The sequence below is a fragment of the Rhinoraja longicauda genome, chromosome 7 (assembly GCF_053455715.1).
Source record: "Rhinoraja longicauda isolate Sanriku21f chromosome 7, sRhiLon1.1, whole genome shotgun sequence".
Classification (NCBI taxonomy): Eukaryota; Metazoa; Chordata; class Chondrichthyes; order Rajiformes; family Arhynchobatidae; genus Rhinoraja; species Rhinoraja longicauda.
In genome coordinates, this window is record NC_135959.1 from 72,469,078 (window position 1) to 72,487,926 (window position 18,849).

The 18,849-nt window shown below is 47.5% G+C and overlaps 1 protein-coding gene across 1 annotated transcript in view; it reads left to right on the plus strand.

Moving 5' to 3' along the window:
• LOC144595647 (FRAS1-related extracellular matrix protein 2-like) overlaps positions 1 to 18,849 on the plus strand; it is a 132,888-nt gene that overhangs the window by 42,398 nt on the left and 71,641 nt on the right. Inside the window, exons 5-6 of the mRNA XM_078403222.1 lie at positions 4,459 to 4,584; positions 6,221 to 6,469. Of these exons, the coding sequence (XP_078259348.1) occupies positions 4,459 to 4,584; positions 6,221 to 6,469 (375 nt within the window). The remainder of the gene's footprint in view (positions 1 to 4,458; positions 4,585 to 6,220; positions 6,470 to 18,849) is intronic.

Here is an 18,849-nt window from a genome sequence, read left to right on the forward strand (position 1 = left end):
CAAGGAACTATGTACCTGCACTCCTCGATCCCTCTGCTCTACCAGGCTTCCCAGAGCCCTGCCATTCATTGTGCTGTCACTAAAACCTTTTGAACGCACATAAAAGATACTTCCAGGTTACTGAATCCAGAGAAATAACGTGAGGCATTTCTCTCTGCCCCCTTTACCAGCTTGGCCTGAGATTCCCCCTGTTGGGTAGTATCCAAAATTACTTCATCCCCTCGACAGCCTTCTCCAAAGAAGTATTAGTACGTGGGCGTGACAAGATAGCAAACCTTTTCTGTGGGAAGGAACTGCACCGAAGATAGACACAAAACGCCGGAGTAACCCAGCGGGTCAGGCAGCTTCTCTGGAGAGAAGGAACGGGTGACGTTTCGGGTCGAGACCCTGCTTCAGTGAACCCTTTACCTTTGTTAATTAAGCGAAGGACGAGCAATGCGTGAAGCAGCAGATTAGTGGAGACGTGGGGAGCCCAGCACCTGTCAGTTTAGTTAATGAGCTGACTAATCTAGTGTAGAAAACTGTGTGATTTAATGCCACTGTGTTCACTCCTCTCTGTACACTCCCTCTGATATAAAGCAGGACACATCATCTCCTCGTCACAGACTCGAAAACAATGTCGTTGTAACAGTGCAAGGAAGATAACCTCCCGACTTGAGTTGGACAACGTCACTCCAACAGAGTGCGTTATCTGACGTAGGAATTCATTTGGGAGTGTAGTGTTTATACAGAGGATTTGGGATCGTGTAGGTAAAATGAAGAGAAAGCAATAATAGTGGATGTACTGTAAATGGGAGAAAAAAACTAATAATCTTCCAACAGCGAGGGACAGAGTGCTGGAGTAACTCAGCGGGTCAGGCAGCATCTCTGGAGAACATGGATAGGTGACGTTTCACAGAGTGCTGGAGTAACTCAGCGGGTCAGGCAGCATCTCTGGAGAACGTGGATAGGTGGCGTTTCAGGTTGGGATCCTTCTTTAGACTCTGGACTTCAGTTCCAGCCCGAAACGTCACCTATCCATGTTCTCCAGAGGTACTGCCTGACCTGCTGAGTTACTCCAGCACTCTGTGAAACGTCACCTATCCATGTTCTCCAGCCTGAAACGTCACCTATCCATGTTCTCCAGAGGTGCTGCCTGACCTGCTGAGTTACTGCAGCACTCTGTGTCTTCCCTTGGTACACCAGCATCTGCAGTTGCTTGTTTCTACGTCCTAGGGCGTCCGAGCCTGCTCAACCTCTCCCTATATCTCAGGCCCTCGAGTCCTGGCAACATCCTTGTGATGTTAATGGCCAGCCTCCCAAAGCACTTCATGACGGTGGATATCAGAGCCATTGAACGCTAGTCATTTAGAAACACTACCTTCCAGTTTTTTGGTGTTGGAAAATAACTGCAGATGCTGGTACAAATCACAGGTATCACAAAAGGCTGTAGTAACTCAGCAGGTCTGGCAGCATCTAGGAGAGAAGGAATGGGTGACGTTTCGGGTCGAGACCCTTCTTCAGTTTTTTGGTACCAGGATGATAGTGGTCTTCTTAAAGGTGGGAACATCAGAATGGAGTAAGGACAGGTTATAGGCGTCTGTGAATATTCCTGCCAGATGGTTCATGTAGGTTCTGAGGACATTATGCGTTACTCTCACTCACCAGATATAGTTATTATAGTTATGCGTATAAAAAAAATTGTGACTTCATTTCTCCAACAAAAAAAAAGGACTTTAGAGAGGATATTGTAATGTTGCCTGTTGTGGCTGGGTAGTGATGGTGTGCCGGTACCAGGTCTTCAGGAATCTCTCCAGTGCTTCAGTAACCTGAATGGTAGAGTTGGTGACTCAGAAAACCCCTCAGTGTTGCAGCTAATCACCTAATCTAATCTAACTACCAGAAATACCTCAGAGATTTAAAAAGCATGGTCATAGAGACTCTGTGCGTCTACCGATCTATTCCTCTCACGATTTTGTGCATTGATGTCTCCCAAGTTACCTTGATTGATATAATGAAAACTATAATTATCTCTTAAGTTTATATAAATATGTTAATTGCAAAGCATTTCGTTTATTTGGCCTGTAACGTCACGATTAATCTGGGTCTTGGATTGGAGGGGTTTCTTTGATAATTTGCCAGAGGTCTGCGTGTGTGTATGTGTATGCGTTTGTGTGTGTGTGTGTGTGCATGTATGTGTGTTTGTGTTTGGGTTTGTGTGTGTGTTTGTGTGTCTGTGTGCATCTATGTGTGTATGTGTATCTGTGTCTGTCTATGTGTCTAAGTCTGTGTGAGTGAGGGTGTGTTTGTGAGGGAGTGTGTGTCCGTGTGTGTGTCCATGTGTGTTAGTGTGAGTGAATATGAGTGTGTGTGGCCGTGCCTGTGTGTGTCTGTGTGTGTGTGTGAGTGAGAGTGAGTGTGTGTAGTTGTAGAGTGTCTGTTTGTGTGAGTGTGTGTGTGAGAGGATATAAAATGTGTGTCAGTGGGTATGTGTGTACGAGTGTCTGTGTGTGTGAGAGTGAGTGGGTGTATGAGTGTGAGTGCAGATGTGAGAATGTGTGAATGTGTGTGTCTATGTGTGTGTGTGAGTGAGAGTGAGTGGGTGTATGAGTGTGAGTGCAGATGTGAGAATGTGAATGTGTGTGTCTATGTGTGTGTGTGAGTGAGAGTGAGTGGGTGTATGAGTGTGAGTGCAGATGTGAGAATGTGAATGTGTGTGTGTGAGTGAGAGTGAGTGTGTCAGAGGATATAAAATGTGTGTCAGTGGGTATGCGCGTACGAGTGTCTGTGTGTGAGAGTGAGTGGGTGTATGAGTGTGAGTGCAGATGTGAGAATGTGTGAATGTGTGTGTATGTGAGAAAATATATGTGTGTGTGTGTGCGTGTGTGTGAGGATATGTGTGAGAGAGTGTGGACAAACACAACCATACTTGTTATAGTGGGAGATAAACATGTGAATCTGCAGCATCAGAATTGAAGAGAAGGTCAAATCAGTGACTTTGATCAAACTAACACGTTCTCTCAGGGATCGGGCAGTGCACCCTTCCTCTTTGAAGTGGATCGTTCTGCAGTCTCCCAGAACAAGATATCTGTAGGAGCCGTGTTGAACAAAACCATAACCATTCCAGCTTGTGGAAGCCAACAAGATGAAAGGGTTTTCACTGCACACATTATCATCGAGATAAGAAAGGGTGGTGAATCTGGAATTCATTGCCACAGACGGCTGTGGGGGCCAAGTCAAAGCATGTTTTTAAGCGGAGATTGACAGATTCTTGATCAGTACGGGTGTCATGGTTATGGGGAGAAGGCAGGAGAATGGGGTTGAGAGGGAGAGATAGAATGGCGGAGTAGGCTCGATGGGTCGAATGGCCTAATTCTGCTCCTACAACTCATGACCTTACAATTGAATTCCACTGAATGTCTAACAATGATCTTTCTACTATTACAAGCCTAGTCCTACTCCAATAATTATCTGAGGTATTTATTTCACAAAATGCTGGAGTAACTCAGCAAGTCAGGCAGCATCTCAGGAGAGAAGGAATGGGTGACGTTTCGGGTCAAGACCCTTCTTCAGACTGATTAGCTCCACTCCAATTATCTGTCTCATTTTTCAGAAATCCTGAAGGTTCTGTCTCTGGCACACTGGTACCCGTTTCCTGCGATCCCTTGAACCCACCCTTTTGCACACTCCCTCACAATTCACCCAGGCCTCACCCCCCTCTCTGGCCTTTATCGAACCACCTGCCTGTATCCACATATCACTTGCCAGGCTTGGGCCTCTCTCCACTTATTTTTCCAGCTTTCTTCACCCCCCCACCCCCCTCCATCTCCCCACACGGGCAGCACGGTGGCGCGGCGGTAGAGCTGCTGCCTTACAGCGCCAGAGGCCCGGGTTCACTCCTGACTGAGGGTGCTGTCAGTGTGGAGTTTGTACGTTCTCACCGTGACTGCGTGGGGTTTTCTCCCGGTGCTCTGGTTCCCTCCAACATTTCAAAAGGCGTGCAGGTTTGTAGGTTGGTTTGACTTCTGTAAATTGTAAACTGTCCCCAGAGGGTAGGACAATGTTAGTGAACGGGGATCGCTGGTCGGCGTGGACTCGGTGGGCCAAAGGGCCTGTTTCCACACTGCATCTCTAAACTAAACTAACCTAAACACAATCAGTCTGAAGAAACGTCACCTACCCATGTTCTCCAGAGATGCTGCCTGACCCGCTGAGTTACTCCAGCACTCTGTGAAACGTCACCTACCCATGTTCTCCAGAGATGCTGCCTGACCCGCTGAGTTACTCCAGCACTCTGTGAAACGTCACCTATCCATGTTCTCCAGAGATGCTGCCTGACCCGCTGAGTTACTCCAGCACTCTGTGGATTTACTGTAATCGGTTTGTGTACAGGTGTATTAGGGCCAGAATAAGTTCTTCGCCACCGCACCAACTCATTTTGCCCTTCACTGCATCTTCGCTCTTCCCCCCCCCCCTCAGAATCGACTGTCTTCATCGTCCAGTCCTCCTACGCCATTGATGAACACATTGGTGAACTGTTGATCCCAGTGATGAGAACAGGAGACGTGAGCCTGGAGCTGATGGTCATGTGCTTCACTCAACAAGGTAAGAGGACAAAGTGGCGTAAACATCTCAATCGCCAGAGGCAGGAAACGTGTCCCCAATGTTGGGGGAGTCCAGAACCAGGGGCCACCGTTTAAGAATAAGGGGTCGGCCATTTAGAACGGAGATGAGGAAAAACCTTTTCACTCAGAGAGTTGTGAATCTGTGGTATTCTCTGCCACAGAAGGCAGTGGGGGCCAATTCTCTGGATGCTTTCAAGAGAGAGCTAGATAGAGCTCTTAAGGATAGTGGAGTCAGGGGGTATGGGGAGAAGGCAGGAACGGGGTACTGATTGTGGATGATCAGCCATGATCACATTGAATGGCGGTGCGTACAGGCTCGAAGGGCCGAATGGCCTCCTCCTGCACCTATTATCTATTGTCTATCATCACCATCTCTCCCAAGGGTGCTTCATTATCACCCAGGGGTGCAGAGAAGATGGCCTGCCTGAAGTCACCTGTTGCCGGCCCTGATTTCTCCGTGTCTTTTTCCACCTCCAGTTCTCTCCCCCACCCCTCCCCCCCCCCCCCCCTCAATTTCAGTGTGAAGAGGGGCCCCGATCTGAAAGGTTACCCATCCATGATCTCGAGACGTTGCCTGACCCGCTGAGTTACTCCAGCATTTTGTGTCTGTCTTTCCCAGAATGCTGCCTGGGTGACAGGGTATTAGTTACAGCGAGAGGTTGGGCCGACTTGGATTCTTTTCTCTGGAACTCCACTCCCTCTTCTCCCCTCTCCCATCAAGCAAGATGTACGGACGTGTGAAAACGCACACCTCCAGATTCGGGGGAAATCTCTTCCCAGCCGTGTTCAGGCAACTGAACCATCCTATCACCAACTAGAGAGCAGTTCACGTTATTCCCTTTATCCTGTATCTACACTGTGGACGGCTCGATTGTGATCATGTACGGTCTTTCCGCTGACTGGATAGCACACTGGACAACAAAAACGTTTTTGACTGTACCTCAGTACAGAGTGGCACATTGGCACAGCGGTACTAAAGCTGCTGCCTTACAGTTTCCGAGACCGTGTTCGATCCTGACTCCGGGCGCTGTCTGCACTGAGTTTGTACGTTCTCAATAGACAATCGACAATAGGTGCAGGCGGAGGCCATTCGGCCCTTCGAGCCAGCACCGCCATTCAATGTGATCATGGCTGATCATTCTCAATCACTACCCCGTTCCTGCCTTCTCCCCATACCCCCTGACTCCGCTATCCTTAAGAGCTCTATCCAGCTCTCTCTTGAATGCATTCAGAGAATTGGCCTCCACTGCCTTCTGAGGCAGAGAATTCCACAGATTCACAACTCTCTGACTGAAAAAGCTTTTCCTCATCTCAGTTCCAAATGGCCTTCCCCTTATTCTTAAACTGTGGCCGTGACTTCCCGTGACCTGCGTGGGTTTCCTCAGGAAGCTCCGGTTCCCTCCCACACTCCAAAGACGTCGAGGTTTGTAGGTTAATTGGCTTTGGTAAAAATTGTCCCTCGTGTGTGCAGGATGGTGTTAGTGTGTGGCGGGGTCACTGGTCGGTGCGGACTCGGTGGGTCGAAGGGCCTGTTTCGGCGCTGTGTCTCTAAACTAAACTAAACTAAAGTAATAATAGACTAGCCTACTGTCTACCTCTTGACTCTCTGGTTGCAGGCACTGCCAGGGGTACGGTTCCATCCAGCGTGCTGTCCTACTCTGATTACATCACGCGGCCTGAGGACCACAAGAGTGTGCTACGCTTCGACAAGGACGAGACGGAGAGGCTTTGCCAGGTGGTGATCATCGACGACTCCCTGTACGAGAGTGAGGAGACCTTTAACGTCACCCTGAGCATGCCCATGGGGGGCCGGCTGGGAGACCACCCCAGTACCCAGGTCTTCATCGTGCCCGACCCAAATGACGGTGAGAATCATCCCCCTTCACATTACTGCTTAACGCTTCACTGATGGTTGCTTTTGGTTATCCGAGACACATCGTGGAACCGGGCCCTTCAGCCCACCGAGTCCATGCCGACCGGCGATCACCCTTTACACCACTTCTATCATGCACCTATCGGCCCGGACTCGGTGGGCCAAAGGACTTGTTTCCACGCTGTACCTCCAAGCTGAACTGTTTGCACTTAAGACGTTGCAGAGAATATTAGTCTTTGTCCACCCCAACCGTCGATCACGCATTCTCACTAGTCCTCTGTTATCCCACTTTCTCATCCACTCCCTGCACCCTGGGGGCAATGTACAGGGGGCCAATTAACCTACAAACCTCCACCTCTTTTGGATGTGGGAGGAAATCGGAGCAGCCGGAGAAAACCCACGCGGTCACAGAGAGAACAAGCAAACTCCACACAGACAGCACCCGAGGTCAGGATCGAACCCGGGTCCCTGGTGCTGTGAGGCAGCAACTCTAGCGCTGCGCCACCTTGTTAAGGCATTTCTTCCACATGCTTTTCCGTTAACCACCGTTCAATTTTATCCTTAACAGATCTTAAATGACTCGACCTTGACCAATATACTTCCACAAGGTAGTTAAATAACATCAAAAATATTAGTTGCTCCTCCATGCACACTTTCAATACCAGGGAGTTTTTCCCATCGAGTGTATTAAAATTAATCACTTGGAAAATTGAAAGCGTGAGCGTAATATTGAAACTGGACATTGTTTTGCTGCGGGCCAATAATTCATTCCTAAATCAGTTAATGTCCAACAGGTCTGTGAATCATATATAAACGTTCTGAGGAAAAGAAATGAGTCTGCCTGTGCTTGTTGACACAGACATTACAGATCTGCTTTTAAGTATTAAAAACTTCCGATCCACTTCTGTGGCTTTGTACATGAGTGGTTTACCGGGACCTGTGTAGACAGAATGGGTCTCTTCATTTTGAAAAGGTTTAATGGGAACCTGAGGGGCAACTTTTTCACAGGTGGTGGGGGTGGGTATATGAAATGAAGAATTTGTTGAGGCAAGTACAATAACAATACTTGAGACAAAAAGACACAAAGTGCTGGAGTAACTCAGCGGGTCAGGCAGCATCTCTGGAGAACATGGATAGGTGACGTTTCACAGAGTGCTGCAGTAACTCAGCGGGTCAGGCAGCATCTGTGGACAACATGGATAGGTGACATTTCACAGAGTGCTGGAGTAACTCAGCGGGTCAGGCAGCATCTCTGGAGAACATGGATAGGTGACGTTTCACAGAGTGCTGGAGTAACTCAGCGGGTCAGGCAGCATCTCTGGAGAACATGGATAGGTGACGTTTCTTTAGACTGATTGTGTTTAGGTTAGTTTAGTTTAGAGATGCAGTGTGGAAACAGGCCCTTTGGCCCACCGAGTCCCCGCCGACCAGCGATCCCCGTTCACTAACATTGTCCTACCCTCTGGGGACAGTTTACAATACCGCGTTCGACCCTGACTGCGGGTCTGTACGGGTTTTGTACATTTTCCCCGTGACCTGCGTGGGGTTTCTCCGGTTTATCTCCCACACTACAAAGATGTACAGGTTTGTAGGTTAATTCTCTTTGGTAAAAAAAAAAATTGGAAGTAGTCCCGAGTGTCTAGGATAGTGTGGGCATACGGGGTGATCACTGGTCGGTGCGGACCTGATGGGCCGAAGGGCCTGTTTCCACGCTGTATTTCTAAAGTCTGAAGTCTAAAGTATAAAATCTGCATTTCCTTGTTTCAACAGTAAAGACAGTTGGACAAGTACATGGATAGGAAAGGTTTAGGGGGATACTAGACCAAGTGGACCCGTTGGGCCCAAACCTCTCCTGCATTGGTGCAGCACCCTCTCCTCCCCCCATCCTCTCTCTCCTCAACCCCCCCCCCCTCCCTTCTCCCGACCCCCTCCTTCCCCTCCCCTCCTTTTAAACTTTAAAATGTGAATAACTTAAAAAATACAACACCGATTTCAATAAAACTACTTGCATTATCACTAAAGTGACAATGGTGAGTAAGGCGGGCCTAAAATTGTCGGGCTATCGTGCACCGTTTTGGCTGAAGTTCAGTCACAAACAAGATAACAAACGAGAGTTTTAGTATATAGATGGATCAAATGCAGGCCGGTGTGACTAGTGTGGATGGAGCATCTTGGTCGGCATGGAAGAGTGGGCTGAAGGGCCTGTCCCCCTGCTGTACGACTCCATGACTGGGTGACTTTGTGTGTGTCTTTTAGCTAGGCTTTCACCGGAGTGCAACGGTTTACTTTCTGTACGACCCTGGTTCAAAGTTAATTTTGTACGAGCAATAACATGCAAAGTAAAGCAGAGCCCCAGTAACTCACACCCTCTAACACCTACACCTAATCAGATCAACATCAGATACATGGTCAGTCACCCTGCTACTAACACAAATACATACACTCACAGTTTCATCAAAATGATTGCTGGTGTATTGTCCATGTCAACACTACTTTTTCAAGTTATTCCCACAATATAGGAACATAGAAAATAGGTGCAGGAGGAGGCCATTTGGCCCTTCAAGCCAGCACCACCATTCAATAGACAATAGACAATAGGTGCAGGAGGAGACCATTAGGCCCTTCAAGCCAGCACTGCCATTCATTGTGATCATGGCTAATCATCTACAATCAGTGACCCGTGCCTGCCTTCTCCCCATGTCCCTTGATTCCGCTAGCCCTGAGAGCTCTATCTAACTCTCTTTTAAATTCATCCAGTGAATTGGCCTCCACTGCCTTCTGTGGCAGAGAATTCCACAAATTCACAACTCTCTGAAAAGGTGAAAAGGTTTTTTTCTCATCTCAGTTTGAAATGGCCTCCCCTTTATTCTTAGACTGTGGCCCCTGCTTTTGGACTCCCCCGACATTGGGAACATTTTTCCAACAAATAATATGTCGGTTCATGGATTTCAACTCTTGCAACTTTTTCTAAAGCAGTGGCAGTTAAAGAGGCCCTTCAACCCACCGAATCCATGCTAACCAACAATCGCCCCGTACACTAGTTCTGTCCAACACACTAGGGACAATTTACAGCAACTAATTAACCTACAAACCTGCACGTCTTTGGAGTGTGGGAGGAAATCGGAGCACCTGGAGAAAACTCACGCGGCCACAGGGAGAACGTACAAACTCCGTACAGACAGCACCCGTAGTCAGGATGAAACCCGGGTCTCTGGCGCTGTGAGGCAGCAACTCTACCGCTGCGCCACCGCGCCACCCATTGACAGTGATTACAGGCATAAATTTAATACCGTTATATTAATTACAAACTCTATTCTTGCCATAGAGGGAGTACAGAGAAGGTTCACCAGATTGATTCCTGGGATGGCAGGACTTTCATATGAAGAAAGACTGGATAGACTCGGCTTGTACTCGCTGGAATTTAGAAGATTGAGGGGGGATCTTATAGAAACTTACAAAATTCTTAAGGGGTTGGACAGGCTAGATGCAGGAAGATTGTTCCCGATGTTGGGGAAGTCCAGAACAAGGGGTCACAGTTTAAGGATAAGGGGGAAGTCTTTTAGGACCGAGATGAGAAAGTTTTTTTTCACACAGAGAGTGGTGAATCTGTGGAATTCTCTGCCACAGAAGGTAGTTGAGGCCAGTTCATTGGCTATATTTAAGAGGGAGTTAGATGTGGCCCTTGTGGCTAAAGGGATCAGGGGGTATGGAGAGAAGGCAGGTACAGGTTACTGAGCTGGATGATCAGCCATGATCATATTGAATGGCGGTGCAGGCTCGAAGGGCCGAATGGCCTACTCCTGCACCTATTTTCTATGTTTCTATGTTTCTATTCCTGCCCTGTCTCAGTCAAGTTGGTAGCGGTATAGATTTATTATTGTCACCTGTACTGAGATACAGTGACAAATTGTGTTTGCATTTTTAGTTTAGTTTAGTTTAATTTAATTTAAAGATACAGTACAATAAGAGGTGGGTCTGGGTGGGGCAGGGAGGAGAGGGAGGGGGTAAGGAATGGAAGGTCGGGGAAGCAGGGGGCGGTTGAATGAAGTGTTCCCTTCTGTGGAACATATGATATCCGGACGGCTATTTAATTTAGACATCCTTTCACATTATAAGATGGAAACGTCCAAGCATAAACAAATGATCTGGAAACTCTTGCAGGTGCCCCTGCCAATAAGGGTGTGTGCCCTGTTCATGAATGAGATTGTAATGTAGCCAGCTGAGCTCTAATCTATCGTAAACACACACCATGCTGGCTGACAAGTTGTCATTTGGAGGTACAGCATTGGAAAAGGCCCTTCGACCCACCGAGTCCCTGCTGGCCACCGATCAACCGTCCACACTAGTTCTATTTACAGAGGGCCAATCAACCTATAAGCACGCATGTCTTTGGAGTGTGGAAGGAAACCCACACGGCCTCAGGGAGAAGGTGGAAACTCCACACAGACAGCACCCGAGGTCAGGATTGAACTCTGGTCTTTGACACTGTGAGGTTTTAACCCTGTAAGTGCCTCGGACTGCTGCATCTGTGACTGATTCTGATATAGCGATAGACGGGGACTTTAATTCTACCTCATTAAAAGCACACTCCAAAGACATGCATGTTTATAGGTGAATTGGCCCTCTGTAAATAGAACTAGTGTGAACGGGTGATCGGTGATCAGCAGGGACTTGGTGGGTCGAAGGGCCTTTTCCAATGCTGTATCTCTAAATGACACCTTGTACAGTTGGTGTGGTAGTCTCACTGTGGACGGCTCGATTGTAATCATGTATAGTCTCGCAGCTGACTGGACAGCACGCCACAGCAAAAGCTTTTCACTGTACCTCGGTACACATGACAATAAACTAAACATTTGTCATGCATGTTAGAAAGCATGTTATCGGGGAGCATCACAGCTTGGTTTGGAAACAGCTCCATCCAAGACCCACAAGAAATTGTAGAGAATTGTGGACGCAGCCCAGACCATCACACAAACCAACCTCCCTTCCATTGACTCCATCTACACCTCACGCTGCCTCGGCAAGGCCAGCAGCAGAATCAAGGACCAGTCTCACCCAGGCCACTCTCTCTTCTCCCCGCTCCCATCAGGAAAGAGGTATAGAAGTGTGAAAACACACACGGCCAGATTCAGGGACAGTTCCTACCCAGCTGCCATCAGGCGACCGAACCGCCCTCTCAACAGGATCTCTGGAGAAAAGGAATATGTGACGTTTCGGGTCGAGACCTTCTTCAGAGAAGATAATGACCCAGGAAACATCAATTCAAGAACCGTAGACAGTCAGAACCTTTTCCCCAGGTTGGAAATATCAGAGACAGAAACAGAGTTAACTTTAAAGACCTTTTGTCGAAGATGGGAGGATTGAGAAAATTATCATATTTTTACTTTAGAGAACGGGGAAGGGGTGAAAACAACAAGGGAAATACCTGATAGAGGTATATAAATTTATGAGAGGGGTAGATAGGGTAGACAGTCAGAACCTTATTTCCAGGGTGGAAAAATCAAAGACTAGAGGGTATGGCTTTAATGTGAGAGGGGCAAAGTTTAAAGGAGGTGTGTGAGGGCAAGTTTTCTTCTACGGAGGGTGGTGGGGGCCTGGAACGTGCTGCCGGGGGTGGCGGTGGAGGCAGATACGATAGTGGTGTTTGAGAGGCTTTTGGATAGGTATGTGGATATGCAGGGAACGGAGGGATATGGATCATGTGCAGGCAGAGGAGTGTAACTTGGGCATGGATGTTGTGGGCCGAAGGGCCTGTTCTCATTGCATTCAAGAGAGAGCTAGATAGAGCTCTTAAGGATAGCAGAGTCAGAGAGAAGGCAGGAACGGGGTACTGATTGAGAATGATCAGCCATGATCACATTGAATGGCAGGTGCTGGCTCGAAGGGCCGAATGGCCTCCTCCTGCACCTATTGTCTATTGTCTACTGTTCCATGGACTATTCCAAGGGCTGATGTAAGACGTGAATACTTTGATGGCGGCCTGCTAAGATCTTACAGATTGTGGAGGAGCTAATGCTGCTGGTTGCAAGGTAGCTAATGTGATCTCAATATTTAGGAAGGGAGGGAATGCCACAGTTCTGTTACCTTGACAACGGAGCTAACAAATGCTGGAATCTGTGATGAATGAAGTGAGATAATACAGCTGGAAAATAATACTATGATTGAGCTCTGTCAACATGTATTTATGAATAGAAACGCATATTTAATTAACATGGGAATTCTTTGCGGGTATATCAAATAGATATAGATTAAATTAGATACAGACCGAGTGCTATGATTATTAATTTATTGATTCTTATATATGTATTATGTGTAAGTGCATTAAAGGGCCTATTAAGCTGCAGCAAGTAAGAATCCTCACACTTTGCATATTGACATCTCTGGCCACCATTCACCCATCTGCCTATAACCCCCCACCCCCCTCACCTGTATCCACCTATCACTCCCCCCTCGACTCCATCCAAGGACCCCCGACAGCCTTTCCAGGTGAGGCAGAGGTTCACCTGCACCTCCTCCAACCTCATCGACTGTATCCGCTGTTCCAGGTGTCAACCTCTGTACATCAGCGAGACCAAGCGCAGGCTCGGCGATCGTTTCGCTCAACACCTCCGCTCAGTCCGCCTAAAAGTACCTGGTCTCCCGGTGGCTCAGCACTTCAACTCCCCCTCCCACTCCCAATCTGACTTTTCTGTCCTGGGCCTCCTCCATTGTCGGAATGAGGCCCAGTGCAAATTAGAGGAACAGCACCTCATATTTCGCTTGGGGAGCTTACACCCCAGCGGTATGAACATTGACTTCTCTAACTTCAGATAGCCCTTGCTTTCCCTCTCTCTCCATCCCTTTCCCCTTCCTAGTTGTCCCACTAGTCTTACTGTCTCTGATTACATTCCATCTCTGTTCCGCCCACTGCCCTAACTTCAGTCTGAAGAAGAGTCTCGACCCGAAACGTCACCCATTCCTTCTCTCCAGAGATGCTGCCTGTCCCGCTGAGTTACTCCAGCATTTTGCATCCACCTATCACTCGCCAGGCTTTATCCCGCCTCCACCACAATCAGTCTGAAGAAGGGTCCCGACCCAAAACGTCACCTATCCATATTCTCCAGAGATGTTGCCTGAGTTATTCCAACACTTTGTGTCTTTTTTTTGTAAACGAGCATCTGTAGTTCCTTGTCTCTCTAAGAATTTCTTTGTTGGTTTGCGTGTGCATATGACAGTTAAACACTATTGATTCTCGGAACAATTCCAACTTCGGATGGCAGGCTGCAAATAGCCGGTTATCACAAGGCCCCAGCTATTCACTATTTACGTAGGCACATGGAACTGCAGATGCCGGAATCTTGAGCAAAACGCAAAGTGCTGGAGGAACTCAACAGGTCAGGCAGCATCGGTGGAGGGGATGGATAGATAGGTCTAGTCAGGACCTTTCTTCAGAATAAGGGTCCCGAGACAAAACATCACCTGTCCATTTTCCTCCACAAATGCTGCCTGACCCACTGAGTTGCTGCAGCCTTTTGTTTCCCTCAGTTTTAGAGGGAATCCCACTTTCTCATCCACTCCCGACACACTTGGGAGTATTTATAGAGGGCCAGTTAATCTGCAAAAGCCAATGGAATGTTGGCCTTCATAGCAAGACGAGTTGAGTATAGGAGCAAAGAGGTCCTTCTGCAGTTGCACAGGGCCCTAGTGAGACCGCACCTGGAGTACTGTGTGCAGTTTTGTTCTCCAAATTTGAGGAAGGATATTCTTGCTATTGAGGGCATGCAGCGTAGGTTCACTAGGTTAATTCCCGGAATGGCGGGACTGTCATATATTGAAAGACTGGAGTGACTAGGCTTGTATACACTGGAATTTAGAAGGATGAGAGGGGATCTTATCGAAATGTATAAGATTATTAAGGGGTTGGACACATTAGACGCAGGAAACATGTTCCCAATGTTGGGGAAGTTCAGAACAAGGGGCCACAGCTTAAGACTAAGGGGTAGGCCATTTAGAACTGAGATGAGGAAAAACTTTTTCAGTCAGAGAGTTGTGAATCTGTTAGGAATTCTCTGCCTCAGAAGGCAGTGGCGGCCAATTCTCTGAATGCATTCAAAAGAGAGCTAGATAGAGCTCTTAAGGATAGCGGAGTCAGGGGGTATGGGGAGAAGGCAGGAACGGGGTACTGATTGAGAATGATTAGCCATGATCACATTGAATGGCGGTGCTGGCTCGAAGGGCTGAAAGGCCTCCTCCTGCACCTATTGTCTATTGTCTATTGTCTTTGGGATGTGGGAGGAAACCGGAGCACCCGGAGGAAACCCACGCAGTCACAGGGAGAACGTGCAAACTCCACGCAGACAGTACCCGAGGTCAGGATCGAAGCTGGGCCTCTGACTCTGTGAGGCAGTAGCTTCACCAGCTGAAGTTAAATGAGATATTTTACAGATCTCTCGTCTTTGGTCAGAGGAGTGGATTATTTCAATCCAATAAATGCTTTTGTGACTGATTCAAGATAGAATGTAAAGATAAACGTGAAAGGCAGTGGTGGAGTTGCTGCGTCACAGCGCCAGAGACCCTGGTTCCATCCCCACCATGGGTACTGCGTGTATGGAATTTCTCCCTGTGTTCTCCCTGTGACAACATGGGTTTTCTCCGGGTGCTCCGGTTTCATCCCACACTCCAAAGACGTGCAAGTCTGTAGGTTGTGTAAGAAAATAACTGCAGATGCTGGTACAAATCGAAGGTATTTATTTCACAAAATGCTAGAGTAACTCAGCAGGTCAGGCAGCATCTCAGGAGAGAAGGAATGGGTGACGTTTCGGGTCGAGACCCTTCTTCAGACTGATGTCAGGGAGGCGGGACTCTTTGTCTGACATCAGTCTGAAGAAGGGTCTCGACCCGAAACGTCACCCATTCCTTCTCTCCTGAGATGCTGCCTGACCCGCTGAGTTACTCCAGCATTTTGTGAAATAAATACCAAGTCTGTAGGTTAACTGGCTCTCTGTAAATTGTAAATTGTCCCTGGTGTGTAGGATAGTGCTAGTGTATGATATTGCTGGTCAGCGTGGACTCGGTGGGCTGAAGGGCCTGTTTCCACGCTGTATCTCTAAAGTCTCTCGTGTACAAGTGATTGGGATCTATGTCGACTGTTGGCAAGTGGGCAAATTCCACACTTGCATTCAGATCCTTTTCTTCAACTGTGGTTTCCGAAGAAATGTTGTCATTCCAGTATTTTAGGCTCACACCAGACAACTAATTACTGGAGTCTGAGGTTCCATCTGTTCCTCCATTCTTTTGAAGATTTGAGGGCACAAGCAAATATTACACACAAGCAAATAATACAACTCCACACCCTGCCTATCAACCACATGCACACACATGCAGACTGCAAATTGGCAGCCCTTCACTTTAAGGAGGCAGTTTTCAAAGAACAGCAAGGAATATCTGTATCTTGAGAAAATGTATCCCTTATATCAATCCAGTCATTTATCTCGTTGGTATTTAAAACCAGAAATTGGTTGTTACATGTGCTTATTTAATTATACAATTCTACATAAGAACATAGAACAAACAGAGCAGCACAGGAACAGGCCCTTCGGCCCACAATGTTCGTGCCAAGCATGATGCCAAATTACACTAATCTCCTCTGCCTGCATGTGATCCATATCCCTCCATTCCCAGCATATCCACGTGTCTATCTAAAAGCCAGTTAAACACCACTATCGTATCTGCCTCCACCACCACCCCTGGCAGCACGTTCCAGGCACCCACCACCCTCTGTGTAAAAAAACTTGCCCCCCACATCCCCTTTAAACTTTGCCCCCTTCATAACTAACACCCTCTAATCCAGGCAGCATTTCGGTAAACTTTTCACAGATATTTCACGCTCCCCAAATTTTGGAATTGGCTTTGTTACTTCCCTTTTTAAAGTCTTTTGCAAAAATGATTCCAATACGATTTCACATCATTGGAATAATTAGTCCTAGATGTTATTCCTTTGAGCACGGTAATCTTATCAAGGTGTACAAAATCGTGAGGGGAATAGATAGGGTGAATGCACAGAGGCTTTTACCTCAAGTGGGGGAATCAGGAACCAGAGTTTTAAGATGAGTGGGAGAAGATTTAGTCGGAACCTGAGGGCATGTTTTCCACTCAGAGCCTGGTGGGTATGTGAAACAAGCTGCCAGAGGAGATCGTTGAGGCCGGTACAATAACAACATTTAAAAGACAGTTTGGACAGGGACATGGACAGGAAAGGTTTGGAGGGATATGGGTCATATGCGGGTAGGTGGGACTAGCGCAGATGGGGCATCTTGTTCGACACGGACAAGTTGGGCCGAAGGGACTGTTTCTGTGCCGTGTGGCTGCATGTTGAACTGCAATCATTTCACAGTTGTTGAAAAAAATCCAATCTTAATCTCCTTCCTTCCCCGAACTGACACCTTTATTCGAGTGCACCTTTCCTGTACATTCCTGCAGCTACAGGACATTTCAACCCACAGTTAAAGCCATTAATTGGTGCACTCTTTGTCAGTTAGGATTACACTTATAACAGCTGTACATCATATGCTGTCAACAGTAAATGATTACTTGCCAAAATGTATTGCCTCGCATTTAAAACCACGCTCTCATCTCGCTGCTACCATCGGGAAGAAGGAACGGGAGACTGAAAAACGTGACCTCCAGGTTCAAGAACAGCTTGGGCAGCACCGTGATACAACGGTAGAGTTGCTACCATACAGCGTGAGAGGCCCAGGTTCGATCCTGACTTCGGCTGCTGTCTGTACGGAGTTTGTACATTTTCCCCGTGACCTGTGTTGGTTTTCTCCGGGTGCTCAGATTTCCTCCCACACTCCAAAGACGTACACGTTTGTCGGTTAATTGGCTTCGGTAAAATTGTAAATTGGCCCTCGTGTGTGTCGGACAGTGTTAGTGGACGGAGTGATCGCTGGTCGGCACGGACTCGGTGGGCTGAAGGGCCTCTTTCCATGGTGTAGACCACACCATGGAAAGAGGCCCTTCAGCCCACCAAGTCCGTGCTGACCAGCGGTCACCCTGTACACCATCCCAGCAACCATCAGGCTCTTGAACACTGCCCAAGTATTCTAACAATAGTTAGAACAATACTAACCTCAGCAACTATGATCTTCTAAGAGGTCAGAACCTTTTATCCCAGGATGGAAAAATCAAAAAACCAGAGGGCATATCTTTAAGGTGAGAGGGGTAAAGTTTAAAGGAGATGGATGGGGAAGGGTTTTTTTGTCACAGAGGGTTACCCGCACATCTTTGGGATGTGGGAGGTAACTGGAAACGCACGCGGTCAACAGGGAGAACGTGCAAACTCCACACAGACAGCGCCCGAGGGCAGGATGGAACCCCGGTCTCTGGCACTGTAAGGCAGCAGCTCTACCCGCTGCACCATGCAAGTTTATGAAAAAATAATAAGAAAAACTGCTTGATAGAAACATAGAAAATAGGTGCAGGAGTAGGCCATTCGGCCCTTCGAGCCTGCACCGCCATTCAATATGATCATGGCTGATCATCCAACTCAGTATCCCCTACCTGCCTTCTCTCCATACCCCCTGATCCCTTTAGCCACAAGGGCCACATCTAACTCCCTCTTAAATATAGCCAATGAACTGGCCTCAACTACCTTCTGTGGCAGAGAATTCCACAGACTCACCACTCTCTGTGTGAAGAAATGTTTTCTCATCTCGGTCCTAAAAGACTTCCCCCTTATCTTTAAGCTGTGACCCCTGGTTCTGGACTCCCCCAACATCGGGAACAATCTTCCCGCATCTAGCCTGTCCAACCCCTTAAGAATTTTATACGTTTCAATAAGATCCCCCCTCAGTCTTCTAAATTCCAGCGAGTACAAGCCTAGTCTATCCAGTCTTTCTTCATATGAAAGTCCTGCCATCCCAGGGATCAATCTGGTGAACCTTCTCTGTACTCCCTCTATGGCAAGAATGTCTTTCCTCAGATTAGGAGACCAAAACTGTACACAATACTCCAGGTGCGGTCTCACCAAGGCCCTGTAACTTTCTGCTGGGTTTTGTAGCAGGGATGAAAGGGAGAATAGGAACGCCGCTTAGAACAAAGCAGCCACATGCGGGAGATATCAGCAAATATGTCCACAGGACCCACTCGGAATCTCCGTGGGTTGAGTCATCACTGACCTTTGCATGACTGCGTGATTTTTACTGCTTGGGAAATTAAAGGAAATAAAGAAGTTAATTTGTCTAAACCACAACCTACGTGATAAGCAATAGAGCATGTGTAACAATAAAAAACATTGAAGCAATGGCCCTGATAGCAACTTTGAAAGCAGTTTCACAATATTACGCAGAGACCGAACCAATGTAATTTTACTGGTGAATGCTATCCAGAGCA